We start from the raw sequence: 12293 nt of genomic DNA, 5'->3' as shown, positions 1-12293 counted from the left end.
TTTTTGGTGTATATCTACATATTATATGAGAGCTGTCCTGTGAAAGAGAAGGGGGGTGGTTTGTGATTTTCAGCATCACGTAACCATTCATCTCTGAGCTGTACCCCAGCAAGAATCTGCATAGATTCCGAGGAGTGCTGCAGCCAGCTCACACCATAAGAGCTGATTGTTAAATTTTTGGGAATTTTGCAGGCCAATTGTTAAAAGTGTTGGTAGCTTGAAATAGGCCATGGTGGGGGTATTTACTCAGTTGCTGGCTTATCAGCACACCAGTTTTCAAGAACCATGCAGCATAACCCTGGTAAAGAGCAAGCATTCAACAACTTTTCAAATGATCAGGACAAGTTCCAAAAAACAAGTATGCCCATGTGTAAGTCAAGCCAGTGCAGGCAAGGTTGAAGGCATGTACACTGAGAACACTTATTTTGAAGTGGCGACTTAAAAGCAAAAGATACCTCAACGTGAAGAAGCTTTGAGTTTTTATCTAGTCACCCACAGTATTCTCTGGGGGAATAAAATGCTTCTTGTATTCTAGAAATGCTGATATCACATGGTCAGTGGAGACTGACATGCCCAGGTGGTGAGTTGGAGGACTGGGCAGGAACATCTTTGGAAGCAGGGATTGAGTGATTGGCTATATTGCCCCTCTGTGTTGAGAGAAAAAAAATGAAAGGTTGCTTGCTGTATTTTAGATACAGAGCAAAATGTTTTGTGTTAATCTTAAATTTATTTTGTTTGCAAGAGGCTGATTTCTTTCTCAGCATGTTTGCCTGGGACCATTTGAGATCCCACCCTTGGAGAGTTTGTAATCTAGAAGGGGAGATGACACCTGCAGAGGTCTGGAACATGAGGCTCTCCTCAGTAAGGTGAATTTGTTAACTCATTTTAGAATGAAACTGTAAATAAAAAGTGGGTAATAGGCCAGATGACTGAAACAAGAACCTTGATTTAAAGGTTCCTGTTTGTGTCTCTGCAGCCAACTCAGAATGCACGCATTGGTTTGCTCTGAGCTTGAACTTCTGTGCAGACAGAAGTGTCTTCAGTTGGACTTGGCAACTGCAGTTGTGGGAGAGCTCAGTGCATTGCTTCTCCTGGCATTCCTCATCTTAGGTAAGCAGTTTCTTTGTATTTCTTAAACAGTGACTTGAACTTTTCTCACTCGGAAGAAGGCTGGTTCTAAAAGTATTCATTTAATGGCGATCCTTTTGGATTGTGAGACCACAATCACAGAGCTGTCAATTTCTGCAGGAGGACTGCCATAAGGTAGTCTAATGGGGCATGTTTCGTTTCTGTAGTGTAGAGTAACTTGTGTTAAGATGCTCAGAGAAAAAAGGAGGAAGATTTGCTCATAATAAAAGAGTAAATGATAATGATGATGATGACGGTGATAAGGCTTTAGCTTTTTTTTTTAACATCTTTATTGCAGTATAATTGCATTACAATGGTGTGTTAGTTTCTGCTTTATAACAAAGTGAATCAGCTGTACATATACATATATCCCCATATCTCCTCCCTCTTGTGTCTCCCTCCCACCCTCCCTATCCCACCCCTCTAGGTGGTCACAAAGCACCGAGCTGATCTCCCTGTGCTATGTGGCTGCTTCCCACTAGCTAGCTATTTTACATTTGGTAGTGTATATATGTCCATGCCACTCTCTCACTTCGTCCTAGCTTATCCTTCCCCCTCCCCGTGTCCTCAAGTCCATTCTCTATGTCTGCGTCTTTATTCCTGTCCTGCCCCTAGGTTCTTCAGAACAATTTTTTTTTTTTAGATTCCATATATATGTGTTAACATACAGTATTTGTTTTTCTCTTTTTGACTTTCTTCACTCTGTATGACAGACTCTAGGTCCATCCACCTCACTACAAATAACTCAATTTCGTTTCTTTTTATGGCTGTATAATATTCCATTGTATATATGTGCCACATATTTATCCATTCATCTGTCGATGGACACTAAGGTGGCTTCCATGTCCTGGCTATTGTAAATAGAGCTGCAGTGAACATTGTGGTACATGTTTCTTTTTGAATTACGGTTTTCTCAGGGTATATGCCCAGGAGTGGGATTGCTGGGTCCTATGGTAGTTCTATCTTTAGTTTTTTAAGGAACCTCCATACTGTTCTCCATAGTGGCTGTATCAGTTTACATTCCCACCAACAGTGCAAGAGGGTTTCCTTTTCTCCACACCCTCTCCAGCATTTATTGTTTGTAGATTTTTTGATGATGGCCATTCTGACCAGTGTGAGGTAATACCTCATTGTAGTTTTGATTTGCATTTCTCTAATGATTAGTGATGTTGAGCATCCTTTCATGTGTTTGTTGGCCATCTGTATATCTTCTTTGGAGAAATGTCTATTTAGGTCTTCTGCCCACTTTTGGATTGGGTTCTTTGTTTTTTTGCTATTGAGCTGCATGAGCTGCTTGTATATTTTGGAGATTAATCCTTTGTCAGTTGCTTCATTTGTAAATATTTTCTCCCATTCTGAGGGTTGTCTTTTTGTCTTGTTTATGGTTGCCTTTGTTGTGCAAAAGCTTTTAAGTTTCATTAGGTCCCATTTGTTTATTTTTGTTTTTATTTCCATTTCTCTAGGAGGTGGGTCCAAAAGGATCTTGCTGTGATTTATGTCATAGAGTGTTCTGTCTATGTTTTCCTCTAAGAGTTTCATAGTGTCTGGCCCTACACTTAGGACTTTAATCCATTTTGAGTTTATTTTTGTGTATGGTGTTAAGGAGTGTTCTAATTTCATTCTTTTACATGTAGCTGTCCAGTTTTCCCAGCACCACTTATTGAAGAGGCTGTCTTTTCTCCATTGTATATTCTTGCCTCCTTTATCAAAGATAAGGTGACCATATGTGCATGGGTTTATCTCTGGGCTTTCTATCCTGTTCCATTGATCTATATTTCTGTTTTTGTGCCAGTACCATACTGCCTTGATTACTGTAGCTTTGTAGCATAGTCTGAAGTCCGGAAGCCTGATTCCTCCAGCTCCGTTTTTCTTTCTCAAGATTGCTTTGGCTATTTGGGGTCTTTTGTGTTTCCATACAAATTGTGAAAATTTTTGTTCTAGTTCTGTGAAAAAAGCCAGTGGTAGTTTGATAGGGATTGCATTGAATCTGTAGATTGCTTTGGGTAGTAGAGTCATTTTCGCATTGTTGATTCTTCCAATCCAAGAAAGTGGTATATCTTTCCATCTGTTTGTATCATCTTTAATTTCTTTCATCAGTGTCTTATAGTTTTCTGCATACAGCTCTTTTGTCTCCTTAGGTAGGTTTATTCCTAGGTATTTTATTCTTTTTGTTGTAGTGGTAAATGAGAGTGTTTCCATAGTTTATCTTTCAGATTTTTCATCATTAGTGTATAGGGATGCAAGAGATTTCTGTGCATTAATTTTGTATCCTGCTACTTTACCAAATTCATTGATTAGCTCTAGTAGTTTCCTGGTAGCATCTTTAGGATTCTCTATGTATAGTATCATGTCATCTGTGAACAGTGGCGGGTTTACTCCTTCTTTTCTGATTTGGATTCCTTTTATTTCTTTTTCTTCTCTGATTGCTGTGACTAAAAGTTCCAAAACTATGTTGACTAATAGTGGTGAGAGTGGACATTCTTGTCTTGTTCCTGATCTTAGAGGAAATGGTTTCAGGTTTTCACCACTGAGAATTATGTTAGCTGTGGGTTTGTCATATATGGACTTTATTATGTTGAGGTAAGTTCCCTCTATGCCTACTTTCTGGAGGGTTTTTTTTTTTATCATAAATGGGTGTTGAATTTTGTCAAAAGCTTTTTCTGCATCTATTGAGATGGTCATATAGTTTTTCTCCTTCAATTTGTTAATATGGCTTATCACATTGATTGATTTGTGTATATTGAAGAATCCTTGCATTCCTGGGATAAACCCCACTTGATCATGGTGTATGATCTTTTTAATGTACTGTTAGATTCTGTTTGCTAGTATTTTGTTGAGGATTTTTGCATCTATGTTCATCAGTGATATTGGCCTGTAGTTTTCTTTCTTTGTCACGTCTTTGTCTGGCTTTGGTATCAGGCTGATGGTGACCTGGTAGAATGAGTTTGGGAGTGTTCCTCTCTCTGCTATATTTTGGAAGAGTTTGAGAAGGATAGGTGTTAGCTCTTCTCTAAATGTTTGATAGAATTCGCCTGTGAAGCCATCTGGTCCTGGGCTTTTGTTTGTTGGAAGATATTCAATCACAGTTTAAATTTCATTACTTGTGTTTGATCTGTTTATATTTTCTATTTCTTCCTGGTTCAGTCTTGGAAGGTTGTGCCTGTCTAAGAATTTGTCCATTTCTTCCAGGTTGTCCATTTTAGTGGCATATCATTGCTTGTAGTAATCTCTCTTGATCTGTTGTATTTCTTAAGTGTCAGTTGTTACTTCTCCTTTTTCATTTCTAATTCTACTGATTTGAGTCTTCTTCCTTTTTTTCTTGATGAGTCTGGCTAGTGGTTTATCAATTTTGTTTATCTTCTCAAAGAACCAGCTTTTAGTTTTATTAATCTTAGCTATTGTTTCCTTCATTTCTTTTTCATTTATTTCTGATCTGATCTTATGATTTCTTTCCTTTTGCTAACTTTGGGTATTTTTGTTCTTCTTTCTCTAATTGCTTTAGGTGTAAGGTTAGGTTGTTTATTTGAGATGTTTGTTGTTTCTTGAGGTAGGATTGTATCGCTATAAACTTCCCTCTTAGAACTACTTTTGCTGCATCCCAAAGGTTTTGGGTTATCGTGTTTTCATTGTCATTTGTTTCTAGGTAGTTTTTGATTTCCCCTTTGATTTCTTCAGTGATCTCTTGGTTACTTACTAGTGTATTGTTTAGCCTCCATATGTTTGTATTTTTTACAGATTTTTTCCCTGTAATTGATGTTTAGTCTTATAGCGTTGTGGTCAGAAAAGATACTTGATACAATTTCAATTTTCTTAAATTTACCAAGGCTTGATTTGTGACCCAAGGTATGATCTATCCTGGAGAATGTTCCATGAGCACTTGAGAAGAAAGTGTGTTCTGTTATTTTTGGATGGAATGTCCTATAAATATCAATTAGGTCCATCTTGTTTAATGTATCATTTAAAACTTGTGTTTCCTTATTTATTTTCATTTTGGATGATCTGTCCGTTGGTGAAAGTGGGGTGTTAAAGTCCCCTCCTATGATTGTGTTATTGTCGATTTCCCCTTTTATGGCTGTTAGTATTTGCCATATGTATTGAGGTGCTCCTATGTTGGGTGCATAAATATTTACAATTGTTATATCTTCTTCTTGGATCAATCCTTTGAGAGCTTTCGCAGTTTGATATTACGTGGAGCCGGGAGGTCTCTGGTGGACCAGTGTCCTGAACTCGGCTCTCCCACCTCAGAGGCACAGGCCTGACACCCGATCAGAGCACAAAGACTCTGTCAGCCACAAGGCTCTAGTTACAAACAATAAAGCAGGGCAGTCAGGCAGTTTAACACAGCTTGAGTTCAGCAACCGCCTTACACTATGATCTTCATTGAAATCTCAAAATGAACTCACATCAGATTTGTCCTTAGTCAGCAGAACACTCTCAAACTCAGCTATGGTGCTTCCTCCTTCTTCCATGTTTTCTCACATCACATCTTACTTTATCACCTGCTCTACGCATCTTTAAATGGATCCTACTCCTTCTTCAAGGCTTTAGCTTTTAAGTTGCTTGTGACTTTGGGTAGAGCTGTGACTAGCTGTCCTTGGACTCATGGCAGAACTCTTCCTGCACTGTTTCTCTTCTCCCAGTCCTAGACAGGCCAATATTTAACCTTAAGAAGTCAGGAAGTTAAACCTCCCTAGAGAGCTAGCCTGTTGTCCATACTTACCACACCCTCTGCATAGCCCTGATCTCAGGAAAGATGAAGTAGGATGGTTTAGATAGAACCCACTCTAAAGGAGGGAGCAGGAGTAATGACTCTCAAGGTCCCCTTCAAGTACAGGGTTGACTGATGTAACTGAGACTGTATTATAAGAAGCCATGTAACCTACCAGTCTGTATTAAATGGTCTTGGAAGGAAAAACAAGGATGAATTTTAAGAGGTTCATGCCTCAGAGTGGTTATGTGGACTCGTATACCTAAAAACATCCAAAAGCCTGGAGGTACACAGTGATGTGTAAATTGAGGGGACTTAGCATTGCAGGTAGAGCAGCTGCCTGAGTGAGGGAGGGCAGTGAGATTGTCTGTGTGCTCAGTGGTTGCTTGTCCTCACTAGGGGCAAATGCTTTGACTGAGAGAGAGAGTGCCTCTCCCTTATTTTGTGTTGTAATATTGTAATATTTGGGGGTCATTTCCACATCCTGTGTTGTAGTCTCATTGTCATGAGTCTCTTTTCTGAAGATCTTTTTTTTCTATTATAATTGTGCCAAGGACAACAATTCCTGTACACTGGGGAAAAGGGGATCCTGATACTTACAACTCCCCAGGAGTGATAGAAGGTATTTGCCAAGAGTTATACTGTGAAAGAGCCATAAGCTCAGGTCCAAACATTTGGCCAACACGTGAGATAACTTACTACGCAGAATTATCTCAAGAACATGCTGGTGAAGAGATAAGTCAGTATCTGGGAAAGGAAGCAGGCTAAGTTGAGGATTCAATTGGAGTCTGTCAAGGTGCTGAAGGTGCATCTGAATGCTTTGGTTAGATTTTTAGAGACTGAGATTAATATATATATATATATTCTGAATTATATATCTGAATGATAAAATTCTGAACTATATATATATGTGTGTAATATCTATCTATCTGTATTATATGGTAGGAATTTCTGAATATTTGCCAACTAACTAGGAATCTTGAAATTTGACTAGTGTTCTTGGCCTGGTTAGGTGTTATTAGTTCATCTGATGAGTGGTCCCTGGGCGCCCACTCTGGGTCTTACCCTGCGCTGGTGTTGGAGATGCACTGGCCCATAGCCACAGCTCTTGACCTCATGGGGGTGAGGGTGGAGAGCAAGACTTAAATCAAATAATCATATAAGTAAATAGATAATTAGAAGTGGTGACAAATGCCCTAAAGGAAAGAGAAATGGTACTCTTAAAACACGTGGCTAGGTCTGCCCTCGGAAGGGTGGTTCCAGGAGAGGTTTTCCTGAGGAAATTACATTGAATTTGAGATCTGAAAGATGAACAGCAGTTAACTAGGGGAAGGGAGTGGGAAGAGCATTCAGTCAGGGGGAGCAGATTAATCTTGTTTTGGTAAATGAAGTTCAGGGAAGCTTTGCTGTAAAACATTGATTACTTTCACACACATGGAAGAGCAGTACAGGCTAGTAAGGAGACAGGCTCTGATCCAGAATGCCCGGGTTTGAATCCTGGCCCACCACTTGCTCTGTGTTATTAGGCAAGTCACTTTACCAATCTGTGCCTCAGTTTCTTCCTTTGTAAAACCTCATAGGGGGTTGTGAGAATTAAATTGGTTAATGTGCAGAGCGCTCAGACAGTGCCTGGCATATAACCTTCTCTAGTTTATTGAGTATCCACTACTGATTTCTAGTGTGGTACTATATTAACTAGGGGGAAAATGTCCGACCCTTTAATGTTAAAAATGAGGCCTGGGGAGACTGAGTGGTTTCCCAAATATCAAAGAATTAGTTAATGGAATGTCTGATCTGGGAAGAGAATTTTTAAAAAACTTAATGCTTTTTATGTTAAATCATTGCTTCTCTATTCATTCACACAGAGTTCTAGTGGTACACTTGAGTACTTAAGACTGAAAATGGGTATCTTCTATTTATCAGATTTTTGCACATTTCTTAGAATTTGTTTGAAAATGGTTTGGGTGTGGCTCTGTGTGTCTTGAGGTTGGTGACTAGATTCAGAGTCTTTTTGGGGTCACCGGTTTCCTCTTAGAATAGAGTGGTGCATTTGCATGATGATTAAGTTGATTTCAGTTTGATGGTTATATTGGTAGCTATCAGCTATTGTCCAGTATATGCCAGGCACTTCACTGATACTGTGACATGGGCGTGGGACACTCATAAATGAGACACATATGACCCTGCCCCTGAGAGTATAGATAAGTCTACACTGTAATCAATGATTACTCCTCTATGCAAATGGCACACTGCTTTGGGGAATATATGAGAGCTGTTTGCTGGGCAGTGAAGGGAGCACAACCAACTCCCTGGAGAAGAATTCATCCAGAACACAACAGGGATCTTAGATATCTGAGATATGATGAATTAAAGTTATGATATTAAGGAAGCCCTTTATCATGCTCACCCATGTATGCGTAGGGTAAGGTATGTGTCATGCAGCAGGAATAAAGCTGTGGCTATCCTGAGAGAGAGCTTGTATTTTCATTAAAAGTACTCATATTTGGGGAAATTTAATGTGACTTTTGGTATATCTGAGTCAATGTAATTGTTATCTACATTGTTGTAATGGAATTCAAGAACTGAAACGTAAAATGTTTCCAGTTCATTCTGATTCATCATTTGCCATTCTTGTAAAGGTAGATTCTCAGAACCCAAAATCTCCTCTAAAGCTACAAACTCTGTTTCCTATCTGACTTTTAGGCTATAAAAATAGGATCTTATGTGGTAATGCTTTCTATTTTTCAAAGCACTGTTATCTGCATTATCACATTTGATCCTTGTGTTGTTATCCCCATGTTATAGGCGAGGAAACTGTGGTTCAGCAAGGTCAATGGACTTTCTGCATAAGTGAGACCTAGGTAGGGCCACCTTAAACAGTCTGACCCTGATTTTCCAGATAGAGGACTTTGTTGATTAGAATACAGGTAAGAAATCTCTTACTGTGCTGTAGAGCCCTCAAACCACAACTACTGAGCCTGCGAGCCACAGCTACTGAAGTCTGCACACCTAGAGCCCGTGCTCCGTAACAAGAGAAGCCACCGCAATAAGAAGCCCGTGCACTGCAACGAAGAGTAGCCCCCGCTCGCCACAACTAGAGAAAACCCGTGCACAGCAACGAATACCCAGTGCAGCCAGAAAGAAAGACAAAACAGCAAACATCAAACAGACAAATTATTTTTTTAAAAATCTCTTAGGTAATCATTTTTTATACATTAAAATGGCCACCATACGTGCTGGACTTCCAGCAGAGCCGGGTAGGGTACTATGATGTTAATACACAAAGAAGACCTTTCCTCCTAGCATATTCTGAGGTGGAATTACTCCAAGAGAGACCAGCCACAGTAGTAGGTAGGAACCCAAGGCTTGTTGAATTGTAACTCCTTGAAGTTAGGGTTCTTCTGTTTTGTTAAGAAAATTGCAGGGCATTGTGCAGACAGTGAATTCTTTCCCAGGAGCTGGCGGATGCAGTGAAATTAATACCACAGAGATAATATAGATGTTTTAAAAGTACTTTTGCCCATGCACAACCCAGTTCTCATTCTATCCATGCTATCCTGCCTAAAAAAGTAAGAAAATAGAAAAAAAAATCTCACTGTGGACCTTTCATGTGGCTTCTTTGTGTCATAACTGAGTTTAAAAAATTTCCTTGTATTTGTGTATCTCTTTTCTTACATGTCCAGAACATTCTTTATATATTTAAAGGTAGTCATTTTAATTGAGTTGGAGAGATAGGTAAAAATTTCAGGCTGAGTATCCTGTAATCTTTTGTTTATGTGAAACTCTCAGGTTGTAGATTGTCTAGGGTTGTCATCTCAAGGCTATCCTGGAATTGTTTGCTTTTTTTCTCTTTAAAAGCAACTTTCATCTAATCTTCCCTTATAGCCAGTCTGAGGCAGCCCGCAAGTGACTCTCCAAACACCACTCTGTTTTGTTTCATCATAGCAGTTACCAGCATCCACTGTTTCTTATTCATTCATTTGCTGCTTTTTTTCCCTCTCCATCTCCCCTCAACATGCAAGCTGCTCACGAGCCGGGACCTTGTCTTCCTTGCTACATGCTGCAGCCCAGTGCCTCAGACAGAGGCTGACTCACAGAAGAACTCTCCATTGATTTGTTAAATTAATGAACTTCTCTTGACACTATTTTCTGACATTTTTTTTCTTTTAAGGTTGAAAAATTGAGAGCAGCATGTTTTACCCACTGAAACTCATCCTGATGACAGTGTTACTCAGTAAGTAGAAACCAAGGGACCAAGGAGGGTATTTGATTTCTTGTAAGTCTCATGCATGTTCAGAAGCCAGTTTTATATATTTTCATTTCCCCTTGCTTTGTTGAAAATGGAAACCCCAACCTGGAACTTCATAGTTTTGTTGAAACAGCCGTTTTGCTGCAACAGCTGTTTTAGAAGCCAAGTAGGAGACTCTTTCTTGGAAAGCTGAATATTCCTCTGCTGCTATTAGAAACAGAATGCCTTTGGGTCCTGACTGGGTATTTTAGGACCTTCCTATGGGATACAAAGATAGTTTCTCACTGGTATTCCTGCACTTTAAATTGTTATCTTTAAAACCATAGCTGGTCTCAGATCAGGAAATGAAATTACCAGAGGGAGTCCCAGAATCTCTGTAATTGTTTTCATGCTTTAGCTACACTAGTCTTCTTGCAGTTCCTCAAATGCACATGAGCTCTTTCCCAATTTTGGATGGTTTCTTCTGCCTGGAACCTTCTCTCCCCACCTCACCCTAGCAAGCGTGCCTAAGCCTTCCTTATTCTTCAGGCTTCTCCTTAAGCTCCACTTTTCAAAAGCCTGCTCTGGCTGGCTCAGCAGACCAGGTTGGAGTCTCCTGTTCCTACAGTGCTCAGGGCTGCTTCTTCTTGCTAATCCCATCTCTTTCTGACTTTTTCATCCTTTTGTCCCCTTGTCTTCTCTTTATCCCATGGATATAGCTCTGTTGGAAGAATACATTAATTAGATGCTTTGCTCTCATGGCTTTTAATTTTTTTCTCTTTCTTAAAAAACTTTAAAAAATTATTTGGTTGCTCTGGGTCTTAGTTGTGGCAGGTGGGCTCCTTAGTTGTGGCATGTGAACTCTTAGTTGTGGCATGCACGTGGGATCTAGTTCCCTGACCAGGGATTGAACCCGGGCCCCCTGCATTGGGAGCATGGAGTCTTAACCACTGTGCCACCAGGGAAGTCCCTATTTTTTTGTCTTTTTAAAGTATGGTTGATTTACAATGTTGTGTTAATTTCTGCTGTACAGCAAAGAGATTCAGTTATACATATATGTACATTCTTTTTTATATTCCATTATGGTTTATCACAGGATATTGACTATAGTTCCTACTATATGCAGTAGGACCTTGTTGTTTATCTATTCTATTTTTCTCTTTATTATTAGTTTTTTAAACTTTGAATGGTGACCTAAACACTGACTCAGCAAAGTGCACAAAAGAATTGTCTTTGCTCTAATTCCAGGCAGCATAGCATGTGCACAAACATGCAGTCAGACAGACACACACACATGAAACTTGTATGTATTAGAGAATTTTTTTCCCCATAGAATCAGGGTTATAAAAATCTCAGAGGCTATTTAGACATTTCCTGGGTGAAGCAGCCTGCAGGTTTTTGCCCTTCCATCCAGAGACTTAACAATCCAACCCCGTGTGGAGTGGCCTGGTGACATCAGGGGGTATTGTACTTCTTGGTGGAGAGGTTTTCCTCCTCTGTAGAAAGTCTCAATTTCTTCAGCCATTTCTGTACAAAGGTTACCCATCAGGTATAAGTTTCTCTTTGCTTTGGTTGCTGCTCTTGCTTTCTGGCAAACTCATTTAATTCTACAGACAGTGCTCTTCATATTACATTAAATAAGTTTCTTATACCTTTAACCACACTTAAAGTTGCTCAGTTCTTCCTTACAGGAAAATTCCAGGTCGCTTTTGCAGGTACTTTTGATTTCTTTCAAAAAATAATTCCCTCCAGAGGGTGGAGAGTTCATGTTTTCTTTCACGTCCTCCCCACTGCGTGTTGCCTGCTGTGGGCAGGAAGTTAACACTCTTCTTTCGGGGCAACAGCTTGGATGGAGAGGTTGGCACATTTTCTGTTTATTCCCAAATTCGTTCACTTGGCTCTGCTTTGATAGGAACCGGCCAGCATCTAAATGTGTCTTTCTTGCTATGGTTATCTCTTTGCATAGAGCATGTCTTGTGAAAGCAGAAATATCCATGTCATGGTTTTCTCTTTAGAAATGGTTTTCTCTTTAAGGGAAAAGAGAAATTACTTGAGCAATGGACAGATAGTGGAGGGGTACCGCATGGGCTAACCCTAGAGACTGGAAAGCCAGGGCTGAGGGCAGAGCTGGAGGAGGGAGGTGGGGAGAAGGCAAACACAAAGGAAATTCAAGGGAGGAGCTGTGCTCTGTACTGGCCTAATTACAAGGACCTGCACTACAGCCAGAAT

General features: G+C 39.8%; 1 protein-coding gene across 1 annotated transcript in view; it reads left to right on the top strand.

The window, feature by feature from the left end:
• Nucleotides 1–1002: 1002 nt before the first annotated feature.
• The window catches only part of JAML (junction adhesion molecule like), a 31832-nt gene continuing 20541 nt past the window's right edge, over nucleotides 1003–12293 (top strand). Inside the window, exons 1-2 of the mRNA XM_082628372.1 lie at nucleotides 1003–1110; nucleotides 10008–10070. Of these exons, the coding sequence (XP_082484498.1) occupies nucleotides 10028–10070 (43 nt within the window). The 5' untranslated portion in view covers nucleotides 1003–1110; nucleotides 10008–10027. The remainder of the gene's footprint in view (nucleotides 1111–10007; nucleotides 10071–12293) is intronic.

Source organism: Mesoplodon mirus (assembly GCF_964341445.2).
Source record: "Mesoplodon mirus genome assembly, chromosome: 7".
NCBI classification, from domain to species: domain Eukaryota; kingdom Metazoa; phylum Chordata; class Mammalia; order Artiodactyla; family Ziphiidae; genus Mesoplodon; species Mesoplodon mirus.
The sequence above is the reverse complement of the archived record's forward strand: the minus strand, read 5'-3'. Positions and strand labels throughout refer to the sequence as shown.